This window comes from Equus quagga, chromosome 5 (assembly GCF_021613505.1).
Source record: "Equus quagga isolate Etosha38 chromosome 5, UCLA_HA_Equagga_1.0, whole genome shotgun sequence".
NCBI lineage: Eukaryota > Metazoa > Chordata > Mammalia > Perissodactyla > Equidae > Equus > Equus quagga.
Window position 1 is genome coordinate 98,564,465 of NC_060271.1, and position 18,850 is coordinate 98,583,314.

Sequence of the window (18,850 nt, forward strand, 5' to 3'; positions counted from 1 at the left end):
GAGCAGCCTAGCATCCTGATTTCTCCCTCATGAGTCTTGACCTTGAACATCAGTCGCCATCTTCAGTTTTCACCGATAATCTGAACTCAAGTTATTTTCTTTTAAGCAATCGAGCAATTGTTGTTTCCTTGGGAAACAGTTTCCTGTGGGGAAAAATGTAATGCATTGCCTTTGCAGTCTGGAGCCAGTACAATCATATTCTGATGGTTTATCAAATTGATTTGGCTATAGCTCAGATTCAAACACTGAGTTATTTGTATAAGAATGATTCTCTTCCATTACCAGTGTACCCACAGTCCTATAGATAGTAAATTGCCTTTTTATTCTGCCTGGGATCATGAAAGAGAGGTCTTCTAGCCATCTGTCAGTGTAGGATACACCAGAAATATGCTCTCACTTATGGAAATGATTGACCTGTAATAACATCTTTGCTGGGAAAAATAGAAATTGTTCAAATCAAATTTGTGGCACTGGCTACAACACATTTCATTAAATGGGGCGCAGAGCACAATTTAACTCCTACCTCTCCTGACGCAGCGTCTTGTTACTGACTGCTTCTCCCTTTCCACGTTGTACCTCAAAATCAAAAATCCAAACACTGTTGAAACAATTTAGGATTACTAAATCTCTTCAGCACCAGCCATCATCGCATGTTGTCTCCTGTTGGTACTTTTGAGGATTTAAATTCTCAAAACCAGTCGCCACCAGAATACAGCATGTGCTGAAACGGTAACCAAAGTGACATTTTAAAATGGAAGACTGCAGGCGTTAGAAGAGCCCGAAAGACAAGGATTAGAAACGTTATCCCACGACTACCTCTTCACCCTTGTCCAGACCACCAGCCCCAGGAATGACAACAGGAATAAAGTAAACATTCTCAAGTGTTCACTGAGCGTATTAGGTCTTCATGTCATACATTTAGTAGATGTGGGTTGAGCACATACTATGTGGTACTATGCCACGTGTAAAGGATAGAGAGATTTAAAAACAGCACCTGCCTTAAAGTATCTCATTCTGGTGGAGGGACAAATGTTACTGACCAGAACAATAAACTCTGCAGAAATTATCACAGGAGGCTCCAGTAACAGAGCAGATACCCAACAAATCTGTCATGTGACTCAGTGACTTTTTTTTTCTTTTTTAACAGATGAAGTGACAGTGTGTGGGGAAGAGAGCTCTTATCTTTTGTGTGAATTTCTGCCATAACCCCTACATCCCCTCCTACCCTTCAATCCTTTCTCGTTCCAGTTCATTTAACAAGTATTTAAGAGCACCCACTATGGGCAAGGCTCAAGGTTCTCAAGACAAATCTTACAAAAGCACAGCTTTCAATAAGTCATTCTCCTGCTCATAAAAATTCTAAACTCTTCTGCCTGGCTTTCAAGGCTCAGAGATATAATCCCATCCCATGGTTTCCCTTTATTCCTCAAAATACTGTTGCCAAGAATAACCCTCCTGAAAACCTCTCACTGCCATGCTTTGTGTTGTGGGATTCTCTCCAAGCCCACCTTTAGCCCATAGTCACAATAACCTCCTTCCATCAAGATGCGAATAACCGATAATGTCTTATCTTTTTACTCGCCAAGGGATGTTTGCATTCTAAGAGTGGAAAGTGCTTTTACAAAGGAATTAAAGTCTAACATTACATTTCCAGGCCTTGTGGAAGGATTGCAGCCAGAGAATAGATGTGTGTATGTGTGTATGTGTGTGTGTGTGTGTGTGTGTATTTTAGGGGAACAGAGAGCAAAAGTGGGAATGTTTATAGTTAAGTCTCAAAACCACGCTGAACAGTATCTATTGTTCTCTTTGCCCCAAAATAAATTTCTATGGGTTTTTCTTCATCTATGGAGATACCAGAGTAACATTTTTCTGCTAGCCCCAAATCTGGAAGTCTTGATAGTTTTCATGTTTGCTCACTCCAGCAAGTATCCAGTAAGCTTTAAGCAAACACTTGTACAAACACTTTTATTTCCCCATCACCCAGGAACCACTTTTGCTAAAGATTTTGCTTTACTGAACTGTAAGTGACTCTGCATCTCTCTCCTCCAAATCACTCCCTCCTTTCAACATCTACCAGCAGAAGATCTGGATCCTAAGACACTGACAAGATGCCTTAGTCTCACAGCCACCTAGAACTAATGACAGCAGCTCACATATTTTGCAGCTGTGATAAGGAGGCATCTGAAATACAAGCTAGCTGCAAACACTGGGCAGACAGACACCAAAGCTTCCCCAGCAGGCTTCCCCGTCTAACACCTAGGCACTGGAGCACCTTCAGGTCAACCCACCCAACACATTATTCTGCTTATTCTCTAATATACATCTAGCTCCTTGTAAACTTTGCACAAGGTCACTCCCTTCCTTGGTGCCTTTGATACTGTCCGTCACATGTAATTGCCTGCTGCAAAAGGACCCTGTTGCTGAGATCCCGTTAAATCTAGATTTCCTCTCGCAGTCTACCTTGCATCCTTCTCCCTTTAGAATCTCTCTCCTGTAAGACCTACTCCAGCTTCTTATTTTTATTAGGATGCTGAGGCATCTCTGCTAATCAGACAACTATCTACTGAGAAGATTTCATGAGGCCAGCCCCGTGCCAGATACCATGTACAACACAAAAGTATCTTAATAATCCCTGCTCTCAGAGCATCTGAGATCTAGCTGAGGAGACAAAACAAATATACATGAAAAGTAGAATATGAAACAGAACAGATAACACAAGGTACAAAACTCTTTGCAACTGGTGGAGGTCAGAGGACATCACAGTTGGCTGGAGTGATCTGTCTACTCCCTTTCACAATCTTTCTTCAGTGTCACTCCCCAGCATATCTTCAACCAAAGCAACAATTTTCTTGGTGCTTACTATGTGAAAGGCACTGCTGAGAAGGCAAGGAGCCCTCAGCTCTCAAGGAGAGAGAAAATGCAAATACAGGAAGTTAGTATATAAAGCAAAAGACAGTGAGTGGTGAGAGAGGCAGCAAATATATAGAAAAATAATGCTAATGTACTCTTAATGGCTTTCAAGGAAAAATACCTCTACAACTGTCAAAAATGATGGAGATGATGGAATCATAGAGTCTTCAAGGAGAGTCTCTTTTGGTTCTCTATTGCTGCATAGAATTATCCTAAAACTTAGTGGCTTAAAACATTCATTCCATCTTGTTCACAATTTTGTGTTTCAGAAATTTGGGTGGCTTGTCTCTGATCCATGTGAGGTCAGCTCAGGTGGCTGAGTCTGGGGGATCTTCTTCCAAGTTGTTCCTTTCACTCACATATCTGGTGCCTCTGTGCTCCTTGGTGCATCTCTCTCTCTCTCCACACACAAACACACAGCCACAGTATCCTATCCTCCAGGATCCCTCCACATGGCTTAGGCTTCTCCCAGCACGGCAGTCTCAGGGTATTCAGAGTTCTTTTCATGGCACCTAGGGCCCTATAAGACCTATTTAGAAGCTGCCAGTGCTCTTAAAGGCAGGTCCAGAACTTGTATATCAACACTTTTATCTTACTCTATTATAGTCCTAAAACATCACAGTTTAGCCTGAATTCAACAGAATGGCAAACTTTTCCTCTATGGAAAGAGTGTAAAGAATTTGCACTCATCTTTAATCCACCATGCAGTATACAAGATAATGGGATAGCACTGCATGGAATATAAAAGTTTGTTTATTTTTGGAAATCTTTAATTAATATGATTTTATAATATTCTAAACTCAAGGGGGAGAAGGCATAACTAAGAAAAAATAGTCTTGTATTTTGTATCGCTTCCTTTTAAAAATATGAAAAATGTTCACGGCCAGTAATCATTGCCCTGGTTTAAACTGTTCCTGAAGGTCTTCATGCTTTCATCTAATTCCTCATGCAGGGAGGGGGAACCTTGAACTGCTTTAGACAAAACAGGTAGTCTTTGCTCCCTTCCACATTTGAGGAAACAAAGAGGAGCCCAAATGCCAGACAAAACAAGAACTTGATCAGAGAGACCAGAGTGAGTGTCAATAGCAGAACTGGTCAGAGAGCAATGCCTGAAGAGAGAAACAGGAGAGATTTTCTAGGGCAGAGAAAAACCTTGGGAGGCTCTGGGACAATGGAAAGTGCAAGTGGAGAGCAGGCTAGGACAGATGGATCATCCAGCAGCAAAGAGCAAAGAGCATCACAGGGACAAAGGTTCACGGAGCAGACTCTTAGCTCCAGGGAGCCCAGCTCCAAAGAATTATAATACACAGGAGAGAACTAGAAAAGAGACTTTGGAACACCAGAAATTTTACCCTGTGGTGTAGCAATGAATGTCATGAGAAGTAGTTAAATTCCAGATATATGTGGAATACAAAGTCAAGATATTTTGCTGAGGGTTTATATATGGGGTGTGAGAGAAAGAGAAGAGTCAAGGATGACTTCAAAGTTTTTGAATGAACAACTGGAAAGGCTTCAAGTGGAGCAGGTTTTCAGAGAAGATCAGGAGCTCAATTTTCAACATCCAAAGCTTGACCTGCCTATTAGACAGCCAGGTAGAAATTAAAAGGAGGCAACTGAATATAAGAGTCTGGAGTTCAGGAGAGAAGAACAACCTAGAGATAAAAATTGGGGTGCCATCAGGATATAAATGGTGCTTAAGTCATAAGACTGGGTGAGTTCGCCTACAGAGTAAGTGAAAAGGGAGAAAAGAAGTCTCGGCATTGAGCCCATGGGTACTCCAACAGCTGGAGGTCAGGGAGGAACCAGCAAAGAAGAAACTTCCAAAGAATTAGGAGACAAATATTACTAGATATAAAGACAGTCAGCAGAAAGATATGAAAATTCAAAATTTTTATGTACCAAAAAAACTGTCAAAAATATGTCAAACAAAAATTGACAAAACTAATAGTAGTAGTATACAAATGCAAAATCATAGTTGGCTATTGTAATGCACTTCTCTCAGTAGTGATAGAACAAGCAAGCAAAAGATCGGTAGGCCTACAGAACTATTTGAACACCAGTATTGACAAATTTGATCTACTTGACATCTAACAAGGAGGAGACTAAGTGAAACATATATAGGTATTATATAAAAGTAACCATTAGCTCTGAAAATGTAAATTTGCCCAAATGGCAAGGGGCAATTAGCAGTCCGGAGATTAGCAATGGTAGGTAACCACTACTAAGACTAGGACTTGAGGGGCAAGCAAGCATGTGGTTTTACTGCAGCACAGTAACTACGGCAACTGGTAGAAGCTGGATCTTCAGCAGATCTGTCCAATGACAGCTGGAGTCACAGAGGAGCTATTGCCTGAGGCAGAGGAAGGGTGAGAAATGCCCTAACTTATCCTTCCTCCCACCCTCCAATCTCCCACATGGCCATTTGCTGAACCCAACTGAAAACTGATTGACAAGGTGGTACCTGGGAAATGGAAGCCACAGGGGCCATTCCTCCTGCAATAGGGAGGCAGAACACAGGGAAGGGCACAGAATGGATGAGAGAGAAACCAGGCAAATAACTGGCTCATCCAGTGCTTTGTACTTCCTTGAAAGTACAATGGAGAATCACTGAAGACTTTTAAGCAGGCAAATCACAATCTGATTGGCATTTTTAAAATACCACCCAATCTGCATTGGAGAGATAGATGGTCATGATCATTAATTTCCTGTGTCAACTTGGCTGGGCTAAGGGATGCCCAGGTAGCTAGTAAACCATTATTTCTGGGCATGTCTGTGAGGGTGTTTCCAGAAGAAATTAACATTTGAATCAGTAGACTGAGTAAAGAAGACTCACCCTCCCCAATGTAGGGGGATATCATCCAATCAGTTGAGGGCCCAAACAGAACAAAAAGGCAGAAGAAAGGCAGATTTGCTTGCTTTTTCTTGATCTGGGACATCCATCTTCTCCTGGCCTTGGACATCGGAGCTCCTGGTTCTTGGGCCTTCAGACTCAGACTAAGTTATATCACCAGCTTTCCTGGTGGGGTCCGATGGACAACTGATTATCTGGGCCTGGGGTTCAGAAGTAGGGTCTGAACTGTGATATACATTTGGAAGCCATCAGCCTATACCTGGTATCTGAAACCAAGGAACTGAGTAAGATCACCTGGGAAGATTATGTACCGTCAGAAGGGGGCCTAAGTTTGGAGGAACTCCAAAATTTAAAGGAGAGAGAGAGGAGAAAGAAAACATTATCAGAAAAAAGTCAAAGATGATGTCAGAAGAAATAGGAGAGAATGTGACGCCAAGAAAGAGTGTATCTCAAAAAGGAGTAGTGTTTTACCTAGGTAATGTAATTGAGATATCAAGAAGGTTTGAACTAAGATACGACCTCAGTGAGTATTGTTTTTCAAGGGGTTGGGAAGAAATTAGGTTTCACTGTAAAATGAGGAAATAGTGACATCAAGTATGAACAACTAGTATAAGAAGTTTGATTGGGAAAGGGAGGTAACAAATAGCGCAGCAGTTGGGGTTGGTTTCACTGGACGATAGGAAGCATTCTAAATTTTTGAGCAAGAGAATGAATGACAATGAAAACAGGTATTGAGAATAATTTTCACCAGATCACAAGAACATATGGAGTAACAAATATATATGCACACCCCCAAGTTTCATTGCTCCAAGTGCCCACTGCTTTGACTTATACTAAATGCAAACATTAAAACATTCTCCTTCCCCAACTATATCCAAGGGTCCCCAAAGGTGCTGAAATGAATCCTTCCTGCTCATCACTTGCTACCACCCCCATCAGAAACATTCATTCATAGCCAACCTGCTGGCCCCAAACAGGTCTAAGCTGGTACCATTTAAATCTCCTTTCTCCCACCAGCTGGTCTTGGTTCTTTTGTGGGTTCCAGCTGCCAACAGAGCTGCCAGAAAAGCATCCATGTCACTGGTGTTGCTGCTAGAAAGGATGGGACTTCGGCACCCTCCAGGGATAGGGACCTGGTTAAATTGTCTATTTATGTTGGCTTCCATGTAGACCTCTGCTAGTTCACCCAGGCAGAGACTCTCCTACAAAGCAAGAACTGCCTGTGTGTGTGTGCGTGTGCATGCGCGTGTGTGTGTGTGTGTGTGTTTGTGTGTGACATTTACTAACAATAGCTGCCAGTCATTAAGTGCTGTCTGTGGGCCAGGAAGTTCTCTATGTACTTTAACTCATTTAATTCTCATAACAACCCTCTGAGGTAGGTGATAATCATCATTCCTATTTTACAGCTGAGGAAACTGACACACAGAGAAGTGACATAACCTGACCAAGGTCACAAATCTAACAGGTAGAGGGGCAGGGTACATATGCAGGCAAGTCTGGCTGCGGACGCCATGCTCATAACCATCACTCTATATCACCACTTTGACTTTGTTCTGAGGCTGTCTCTGTTGCCCGCAAGACTCTTCATCCCCTTATGGTGTGTTCTCTTTTCACCCTTCTCTGAAATTTGGTCAGAGATTTCATCACAGCTCATCAGAAATATTTTTATAGTTGGTTCTATGGTAGGGAGGAAGTGGTCTCAATCCCGCAGTCCTATGTAAGTTAGTGGGGATCTAATCTATTCTATAGATAGACTGTAGAAGGGGACGTGACTACAGTTAAGCCCCAGATCAGCCAGGATGCAAGTGTCTCCGGGACTCAGAGTGGCCTGTTATCTAAGTCCTCCTACCACCAACACAAGGAACAGGGCTCCTACCAAACCAAATGTCCTGTTAGCCGAATATGGATCTGACTGAGGTGAGTTGGATGAATTGGAACCTCCCTCCTCACCCATGTAAGAAGATCACCACTGTGTCTGCTCTTTTGCCTGCCAACCGAGAAGAAAATTTTAGGCCTATAGTAATGAGTTTATGTTTACCTTTTCTCCTTATAGAGATATTTCAGGAACCAGGATCCATTCCCTGCCTAACTATGGTTTAGAAAATCTTAAGAAGCTGCGGGCCAGGTCAACTTACAACTTAAAAAAGCTTCCCAGTCTGGAAAAGTTTGTTGCACTCATGGAGGCCAGCCTCACCTACCCCAGCCATTGCTGTGCCTTTGCAAACTGGAGACGACAAACGTGAGTCTTCTCGTATCCATCCCTTGAGCCTCGCTTGGGCATTTCCCCAATGCAGAACTTGGTCCAGAACTTCTACATATCTGTAGCTTGAAGAGAATCCACTTGTAGAAAGATCTTCCTGATCACAGCCCTTAGGCATATTCTAGATCAAAGCTTCAGTATTGTGGAGGCTTTCTAATTCTATGAAGATGGGCTCACAGGAGAGGGACTACCCACGCAGTAGACCACCTACTAAACATTAAATGAGGAAAAAGACGTGAAAAATACCAACCATAGTGCCTGACTTATAGCTGAGGCTTAATAAATATTTTTTCCCTTTTTCCTTTGTACCAATATGAATTTATCCATCAAGTCCCAAACTCTGTACCTCATAAATGTCCCAGGGACCATCAAAGTCAACTTTGGAGGGGAGAAGCATAAATGCAATACCAGAGGCTGATGCACACATCCACAACACATCCCAACCACTCTAAGCCTCTCCAATCCATCTTCAGATCTTAGCAGCACACAGAGAGGACAAAGATTGGGACATCTGTTCACTTTAGCTTTCAAGGTTGATAAGGTTCGAGAAAGCCCAGGTTAAAGAGGGTAATCCAGACAGAGCCAAGTCCCAGTAAGTAATTGGTTCCAAAGGTGAGGTAATCTCAGGTTTCAGAGAGAATGGAGAGGGAGTACTTTGGAGATTGCACATGTTCCAGACATTTAAAGGATCTATTGGAGATAGAATTTATTGGATATCAGGAGTTCTCACAGCTCTTCCCCTCCCCTGGACTCAGTGATAGAATCCACACTCAAGCAGATGAAGCAGGTCAGCACTCTTGTACAGGAGCCCAGCACGAATATGGCTTCCCTATGGCATTAGTTCGCTGTGTAACAGCCTCCGCTATCATTCAACCTTTTACATTGACCTGCCCATAAGCAAAATAAAACAAAAAACCACAAAACAGTACACACCCCAAAATATTTTCAAAGTAATTAAGAGCCCACACTCAGACGCATTTGAAGGTTTTGCAGAAAAGGAGCTACTTTTCGGAATTAGTATGCATCATTGGGAAACTATCCAGAATCAGACACTCCTCACAAATTAGCTCAAGGGCCAGGGAATTTCTTCCTGAGGGCTAGAGTTCTTAAAGGCTTGGCCTGAGGCAGAAGGATGCCTCTTTGATATTCCAGACCAGAGTTATTCCAGCCAGGGAGAGAAAGATACCAGTTTACTGCCCAAACCCTGGAACTGAACACCCTTTACGAGAAATCTCAAAGGATGTTCAGATCACAGTGAGAGCTGCACGTGGTGTGCTGTCTGGCCCAGGACCAACACACCACAGGAACATGTTATCTTACTGTGTTGCTCAGACTCCTCTGGTCTTGCCACCCCTTGGAAGTGTAGATGCAGCCTCAGGGCTCTCCCAACTAGAGGTCTCCAGGTCTGCCTTACATTGTCCCAGGACTTGAAGCCCTCCAGACCACGCAGCTCTCACCCTCTCTAGGTCCCTGTTGTAACTTACCATCACTCCCTGTCAGGCGCAGCAAGGGAGAGGCCCACGCCTCCTCTAGGAGGACATGCCAAAATGGGGTAACAAAAACCACAGTGGGTGCTCAGGCTTTATATTTAACAAATTCGCACACACAAACACAAGACAAAGTTATGCTTTTCAGAAGATAATCACAGGATTTATTTTTTAAATGGTGTCATTTCATTGCATACCACAGTAGGTGTGGTTTGGTAATGAGATTCAAGTTTAAAGTTGAACGATAAAATTGTTCTTCCAATCCTCATTTGGAAATTATGCCAAAGTATAAATGTCCTGCCCATGTGACTGTGAGGTTTTGGCCAGTGGCCCTCCTAGACTCTCACTGATAGATCTTGTTAACGACCCCCCTCATCTCTCATTGAACCAGTTATTTCCTTGTTGTAGTTCTATACTCAGCTTGCGTTGTTATTTTGCTCGTTTTATTATTTAATTTTTCTTGTATTTAGGTTTCCCTTCACAGCTAGATTTTAAATTCAGGCACTGTGGCATGCGCATCTAAGTACCCACGCAGGGCCCAAACCCCAACATGAACTCCATCAGTAACCTGCATTGTCCGTCTTCCCATTGCTGACATTTGCTGAGTACTCCCTGCCAGGCACTGTAACACCTTGCACCTTTGTCTCATTTAATTCTCACAAAGGTAATAGCGTTATTTTTATTCTCTTCTCACAGAGGCAGAAACTGAGGCTCAGAGACAGTAAATAACTCGACCAATGCCAACCAAACTCAGATCCAAACCCTCTTATCTGTCTTCAAAGCTCAGGCCCTGGGCCACTCGACTATGCACTTTCCAAGTATCTGTTCACTGATTTATCGGGGTCCAGGAGTTCCACTTTCTAAACTGATCCTTTATCATAAATTCTTTATGATCCTTAGGATTTGCCAAGGTACTGCAGAGGCAAGACTTTGTTTCCCTCATTTCCATTTTTGCTTCTATTCTTTCTTCAGAGACATTGTTTACTGTTTTCCCCTACTCATGTCATTGGGTCACATCTGTTTCAGGAAAGGGAAGCATCAATATTTAAAATATGTTGGTAGCAGTATCAACAATAAGAATCTTCACAGAAGGCAACATGAGCCCCAAGAAGTGAGGGCTGCCTCGAGATGGTTCAGTCAGTTCCGTTCCAATGAACCGAATCACAGTCTGCAGGCACCAGGTTACTTACTTTGTGTTCCTAGAACTGGGCTGCTGCTAATCCAACAACAAGGTCTAGGAGGCAGGAGTTAGATGAAGGAGCACTGAGTGATTCTCTTGTCCTCTCTATGCCCATCTATGAGCTTGCCTCACCTTTCTTGTAAGATCTCTGACTAAACCAAAGGATTTTCTGCACATTTTTGATTGCAAGCATGTTAACTGTTCAGCCCCAGTGCAACCCGTGACTGATGTGAGAAGCCCTAAGGGTCTCTAAAACAAAAGATGGCACATTCTCTGGCAAAAAGAGAGTCCCTTGGGCCAAAGGAAAATGACCTCCTGACAATTCAGTTCACTTCCTGGAGGGGAGAAGAGAGAGGAGAGGGTTCTCCCTAAAAGCCCCTTCTCAGAGAGGGTGACGGGGAAAGGTCAGTCCACGTGTGTTGGAACAGTGGCCAGCATCCATCCTTTTGTGTCAAATCGAATCTTTACCTCCTCCACTCCCCCAGCCACTATCTCCTTCTTATGGGGGATCTTTGAAGGGTTTCAACACTCACTTCCCCACCCCCATATGAGATTGTTAAGGTTTCAGAAAAATGCAATCACTTCACATTACAGTCAGCTAGTCCCTCAGGGAGGGAGGAGGGAAGGGGCATGTGTGAGTTTTGTTTTTTTTCATCCTAAAAGAGACCCAGTGTGAAAGATCTCCATTCCTTGAGCCTTTGCTTCACAGGAGAACTATGACCCTCTCTGTCTCTACACACACTATCCACCTGTCTGAGTAGAATATTTATCATCTGGCTTTCATTCAAATCCCTTCTGAAAGTGCCTCTACTCTGATGACAAGGCCTCTTGTACATTTGGGTTTAAAGGAAAAACCACGGCTGGAAAATGAGCCTGAAAAGAGCCAGCTCCCCAAGGGATGAGTTACATTCTTGGAATAAGTCAGGCGCCCTCGCAACCTGCATTTGCTCTTTTGGGCACTCACTAGGGAACTATTTAATATGAGAGACACAGGCTTACCCTACAGACAACTACGTGCCTGAGGCCTATTGTGGCCCCTAGGGAGTGAGATAATAAAGAAGAGAACTCTCAGTAACATCTAAGACAAATTAGCAGACCTCCCAGGAGCCTGAGTACCAAAGAGCCAGGGACAGGGGCGGAGAATGAACCACAGACTCTGATCCTCTAACTTATGGAGATAACAGAAGAAAATAAGTTCTCATCTGAGTCCGAAAACATTCCAAATCTTCCAGTGGCTGAAGTAAGGAGAAGAAGAATGGGGATATATCCTACTTGGGCACATTAAGAGAGAGCAGAATGGAGATGGCGATGGGAAAGGGTGGAGTTGATATCAGGTCCGTAAATTATTTGCACTTAGCAGCAAGGCTTAGCTAGTCCGAGGCGCCTTCCTCTCCATATTCAGGTTGTGGCCAGATGGTTTCCCCAGTGGGCCATCCAACTCTAGGAATATACACACAAGTTGTTCTGTTCATTTACAGTAAGCAGCATTAACCCTTGAGCTTAACCTCAAGGGCAGACAAATGGTTAGAAGGAAAAAAAAAATTCCAGGTAGAAACCCCATCATTTTTATCCTTTGCAAAGACAGTAATGTATTTGCCATTCTGGATCCAGGATGTTGATTCTATTCCTTTTTGTATTTTTCTAGCTCTGAGCTTCAGACAACTTGCAACAAATCTATTTTAAGGCAAGAAGTTGATATGACTCAGGCTAGGGGTGAGAGAGTCTCTTTGGCAGAAGACGATGAGTCCAGTTACCCCAAAGGATTTGACATGATGTACAGTGAATTTGACTATGACTTATGCAACGAAGTCGTTGATGTGACTTGCTCCCCCAAGCCAGATGCATTCAATCCATGTGAAGATATCATGGGGTATGATATTCTCAGAGTCTTGATATGGTTTATTAGCATCCTAGCCATCACTGGGAACATCATAGTGCTGGTGATCCTGATTACCAGCCAATACAAACTCACAGTTCCCCGGTTCCTTATGTGCAACCTGGCCTTTGCTGATCTCTGCATTGGAATCTACCTGTTGTTCATAGCATCAGTTGATATCCACACCAAAAGCCAGTACCACAACTATGCCATTGACTGGCAAACTGGAGCAGGCTGTGATGCTGCTGGCTTTTTCACTGTCTTTGCCAGTGAGCTCTCAGTCTATACTCTGACAGCCATTACTCTGGAAAGATGGCATACCATCACCCATGCTATGCAGCTGGAATGCAAGGTGCAGCTCCGCCATGCTGCCAGTGTCATGCTGGTAGGCTGGATCTTTGCTTTTGCCGTTGCCCTCCTTCCCATCTTTGGCATCAGCACCTACATGAAGGTGAGCATCTGCCTGCCTATGGATATTGACAGCCCCTTGTCACAGCTGTATGTTATGTCCCTCCTTGTGCTCAATGTTCTGGCCTTTGTAGTCATCTGTGGCTGCTACACTCACATCTACCTCACAGTGAGGAACCCCAACATTGTGTCCTCTTCTAGTGACACCAAGATTGCTAAGCGCATGGCCATCCTCATCTTCACGGACTTTCTCTGCATGGCACCCATCTCCTTCTTTGCCATCTCTGCCTCCCTCAAGGTGCCCCTCATCACTGTGTCCAAGTCAAAGATCCTCCTGGTCCTTTTCTACCCCATCAACTCCTGTGCCAACCCCTTCCTCTATGCCATCTTCACCAAGAACTTCCGCAGGGATTTCTTCATTCTGCTGAGCAAATTTGGCTGCTACGAAATGCAAGCCCAGACTTATAGGACAGAAACTTCATCTACTGCCCACATCTCCCATCCAAGGAATGGCCACTGCCCTCCAACTCCCAGGGTTACCAATGGTGCCAATTGCACACTTGTCCCTCTAAGCCATTTAGCTCAGAACTAAAACACAACGTGCAAATGTATCTAAGTGTTAAATGATAAAGTCTTGACCTTGAAGAAAATGCCATGGCATTGCTGACTGAATGCTTCTATACACTTCATCTAATTTAATCTTCCTGGCACACCTGTAAGGTAAATTGGTCACATATTAACTATGTGATAGATTAAGAAGCTCAAGTATTAACAACATTAGTAATTAAAATAATGCAATACCATATCACATTTGTTTTATGCCTTATAATGTTCAAAGTGCTTTTGTTCAGATCATCTCAACTGATTCCTATAAAAGTCCTAGTAAATAGGCAGAACAGGGGTTATTCAGATGAGGACACCAAGACTCAAAGGGTTAAATGACTTGTTCAACCTGCTTGAAAGAGGCAGAGCTAGGATTAGGTGTTCTGACTCCCAGAGAACTTCCAAGAGAAGCAGCACAATATTCATTCAACAAATATTTATTGAGCACATTCAACAAATATATATTGATGGCTTTGTAATGTGTCAATTTGGATGGCTGAACTATATTTCCCAGAATTCCGTTTCTTATGTTTCCCATTAGGGTGGGCCACAGGGAAGATTCTTGGGAAAATATGAGGGCAGAAGGAAAACTGAAGCCTTTTTGTCGTTGACACACTTTGCTGCTGATCTGCTGATTCCGCTCTTTGCTATGAACCAGCAGCTAGACCTGCAATTGCTCCACTTTCCCCTGGATCCTCCTTCAAGTTCCTGACTCTTGGGCCAGATATTTGTATTTAGCTCCATGATGAAGATCCCCAGCTTCTGCAAGATATTTTTATCACCAAGGTCAAAGGCAACAAGAACAGAAACAGCACTCAATTTGACCTTGTAGGGTTCCATCCTGTGCTTGTGACTTCCAGCATGCTCATGATCTTCCCTTTATGACTGCCTGCCCTGTAGACTTCAAGCTCCAGCATCAGCTGTAGAGAAAACATCCTTACAGAGACTGCTTAACCAATCCCCACAATTGCATAAACCAATTCCCTGTAACAAATATTTACCACTTACATATATACATACATGCATGATTGGTTCTGCTTCTTAAGCTAAACTCTGATAGAAGATATAACCTACTATATGGCATGCACATGGATTATAACATTAAGAACATAGCAGCTTTGGAATCAGAGCTGAGATTTTATTCTGACTCCATGATAAGCCAGGACTCCACCTCTCTAGGCTCAGTTTCTTCCTCTGTAAACTAGAGTTGGTTATAATACCCAACTGTTGGGCTTATTGTAAGAATTAGATTTTAAAAAATGGGTATAAAGTGCCCAGTGTGTAACTGGTTTGGTGAATACTCATTTACTTCTCTCCTCCTAGACCAGTGCCTGGACTAGTGCCTAATTCTGACCCTTGATCTAGAACTCTTTCCATTGCATCATATTGTTCCTGATGAATGACTATACTTCCCATATCTGTTTTCATAAATGACCCCATCAGGATAATCTGGATCATAAATACCAACCACAAATCCTCACCAGGCAATATGCCATGACCAGCCCACAAAGCTCTGAGTCCCCTCTCACATATTCTCTTTCCATGTCAAAGCCAATCCTTCCTCCTCTTGCCCTATGGCTAACATTTCAAAAGTTGGTTCCACGTGCATTAATAGGGAAGTCCTTCTAGGGCTAGAAGAAAAAGCAATCGTCTCTACCCATGTGACCTGGCACAATCTTGATCTATCGTGAACAATGAGTGAAAAATAGAATAATTATCCTTAGAAATAGTCTAGAGCTGTGCTGTTCAGTACAGTAGCCACTGGCCACACATGGCTGTCGAGCACTTGAAATATGGATAGCCTGAAATGAGACACGTTACACGTGTAAAAGACACACTGGATTTCAAATACTGAGCGAAAAGAAAATAAAGGTACACTATCTCAATAATTTTGATATTGATTTCATATTGGAATACTATTTTGGACATATTGAAAAAAATAAAATATATTTAAAAATCAATTTCAGCTTAATTTCTTTTTACATTTTTAATGTGGCTACTAGAACATTTAAGATTATCTATGTGGGTCACGTTTATGACTCGTGCTATATTCCTATGGGAGAACATTGGTCTGGAACTATATGAAAATAAAAGGTTTTCATTTAGCATTTTCCTCCCCAATCCCCACACCACTTTGCTACTCTGTTGGGCTGTCCCAGCTCCACCTGAAATCATTCTTCTTCCTTGTTTTTGGCCAGAGGGAATATACTTCCGAATTTGGGCTCAAAAGCAAGTAGCTGCTAAATTAAGAATAGAATACGGTATTAATTGTTTCACAACATAGCTGTTGATGACACACTGGTTTAACAGATAGTGGTTCTGAGAGGCAAGAACATGTTCAAAGATAAATACAAACCAAGACAAACTAAGACGACTTTCACTCCATGACTCTTATCACTATAACACTTTCTAGTAAGAGATAAGACTCTTCTCAAATAAGCAAACATGTTTATAGGTAGCTAAATTCAGTGTTTCTAAACCCTTTAGACAAGTCTTAAGGCAAAAATACTTCCCACATTTCCTGTATTTGGATAAAAACAATTGTAGTCCAGCGTACCAATAGCTTCCTCCTAAAGAGGGATTATACAGGTAACACCTCTAGGCTGCACCTCCCAGAGTGGTGCTTCAGTCCCCGGTGGTTCCTCAGACAAAAAAAGAAAAGAAAGATACACAAAAGAAATTTCAAAATGTTATCCCAAGTTGTTTTTCTAAAACTTTTATCTCAAATCTCAAACACCATGAAGAGAGTCAACATCTCCCCGCGATTTCTTAAAGTACCCACATCTCCAGAGATGATGTTCAAAACATTAACAACTGGTACAGCCCAGGGACTAATCTCTCAGAATGAATACTGGCTGGGAACAATCCATTTGGCCATCCTGGTGCAAACTGGGAGAATGCCAGCCCTGCAAGTTTCCCTTCCACCCCATGACCTCAACCTGGACCTGCTCCCATGTCTCTTTCCTCAAACCTTCACCCACCATGAACTCCTGCAGTCTCATCCTGGCCAGCCTCTCATATTGCCTTTCTCTCCTTCCCCCTTTCCTCCAGATTCTCCTCCACTGAATCTCAAGAAGCAGTGAGACAATATTGGATCCTCCTTGGAGGGATCAGAGCAAAGAGACTGAACAAGTAAATTCAGAAACTTTTAGGGAACAGAAGAAAATGGTGGACTGGGTACACAGATTAATAAACACTTCTTAGCTTGCCACATACAGAAGCAGAAATGGGGATGGGAAGGGGGCTATGGCACTGGAGACTGTATTTTACCACAGCACTCCACGTGTTAAACAAGGGGAACCCTTAAGACCTTGTTTGTGGAAGGGATACATGGAGGGAGAAGTAAAACAAGATGAAAGCCCCTTCTGCACTCGCATCACCAAGATGCTACAGATCTTACCAGAGTGACGCTGTGCCTTATGTAGGCCATCATCATATAGCATCCATTAGAAAATCAGAAAATATCATTGAAACTAATTTTTTTTATTCTAGTGTGATGGCCACAACCTTTGGTTTTTAGGAAAGTTTATAAAAACAAGCAAGGAATGAACTCTCAGCTTCTGGATAGTAAGGGGCATTGGAAAAAGAAGACAAATATATAGGATGTTTTGTCTGTTTAATGTAGAACATTAAAGAAACTAACTAAAAGTCAGCACAAAATAAAGCCCAAGCATGAGGTTGTACTTGCTGGTTCCCACCAAAAATGCTTTCAGCTACAAGCAGCAGAAACTCCAACTAAAAATGGCTTAAACAATAAGGCCAATTACATGAGATGCTTCTGACTTGATGGGCAGCTCAATGGTCTCAAGGACCCAGACCTTTGCATGGTTTTGCCCTGCCATCCTTGGAGTGTTCAGTCATGATTCCTTCACGGTAGCAAGGTTGCTGCAGCTGTTCCAGATGTCATACGCAGGCACAACCAAATCCAGAAACAAAGAAGCGAGGTCTTTCCTTCCATGCTTCTCTCTTTACAAAGGAAAGAAAATTTCTCCCCCAAAATCCTCAGCAGAGATTCCTTCTTACCTGTTATCTAAGATTACTACCGTGGCTGCAAGAGAAGTGGCAAAATGAACCTCTGCCACATTTAGCCTCTACAGTGGAAGGAGGTCTCTGCCAGCCAGGAAAGTGGAAGCGGGAACTGCAGTGGGAGGAATGTTGCATAGGCAATCTCATCTTCCAACCAGAGTCAACCCAAATCATCTCCTATGGGATGAAGCCCACGAGGTTCAAGGATAGGATGCATATGGCACCTTCACACCTCACATTTCGTGTCCTCTTCCCTCTTACTTCTCCCCCTCCACCTACAGCTTGTAGTCCAGCTCCTCTTCCCCATGTTAGTCTGTTCTGCTCTTCCCTAGAACAAACTCTAGAAGTTGCTTAGATCTGAAGTCAACCACTGGAGTCAAACTTTGCCCAAGCAATGCCCTGTTTGAGGCAAGATGTGAAAAAGTGAAAAAGAGAAGTAACAAAAAAATATGCACTAGAATAGGAAGAGAGGAGACATGAGGAGGAGAGAGAGAGAAGGGCAAAACAAATTAAAGAAAAGGAGCAGTGTGTAAGGGAGCCAGGCCCTGATTCGTCTCTTTGGGCTAGTATTTGCCCATCTCAGTCTCAAAACCCTTTCAACTAGTTGCAAAGAGTTCAACTCAAAACACTGAATGGGCTCAGTCTTAGATCCCAGTAGAAAGGTCCACTGGTCATACCATGATGTTCAAGACTTCCCAAGGCTCCATATACCATGGTCTAGGTTCCCAGGATCCAGTTTAAAAGATGAGTAATGGGAAAATATTTCTGAAAGTCTTCAAAGCCTCCTTTTCATGATCCTTTTCATGACCCAAGCTCTTCATACTATTCTATTCTCTCCATTAGCATTATCCACAGTCCCGGAGCATTCTGTTCTGGGACAAATAGACCTCAAAAATGCACTAAATCCCAAAGTTTGTAAAAGCACTCTGTGTGTGTGCTCTTGCTTCGTTTTCTTGTTTCCTTTACAGCACAGGATGCCTTGAATCTTGAGACATTCCTTATAAACAAACACAAAAGTAGAAGAATATTGTAAAGATCTTATTTTTAGTGATATTTGCTACATAATGAGATGCAGAGAGTCTTTTCGGCTCTTCATTTAGAGAACTTTCAAGCAATTTTCCCCCCACGTATCATTAGCTAGGGTCATTTAAACTTCCAGGTATTAATGAGTTGCATAAAGACGAGGTTTGGGTAGAGAAGGTTTTAAAGTTATTTCATAAAGCTGTACCCACAGGGTTCTTACCTCTGA

General features: G+C 42.7%; 1 protein-coding gene across 1 annotated transcript in view; it reads left to right on the forward strand.

Annotated features, from left to right (window-relative positions):
- The window catches only part of FSHR (follicle stimulating hormone receptor), a 168,849-nt gene extending 155,285 nt beyond the window's left edge, over positions 1-13,564 (forward strand). Inside the window, exons 9-10 of the mRNA XM_046661759.1 lie at positions 7,815-8,000; positions 12,334-13,564. Coding sequence (XP_046517715.1) covers positions 7,815-8,000; positions 12,334-13,564 — 1,417 coding nt within the window. The remainder of the gene's footprint in view (positions 1-7,814; positions 8,001-12,333) is intronic.
- The last annotated feature ends 5,286 nt before the right edge of the window (positions 13,565-18,850 follow it).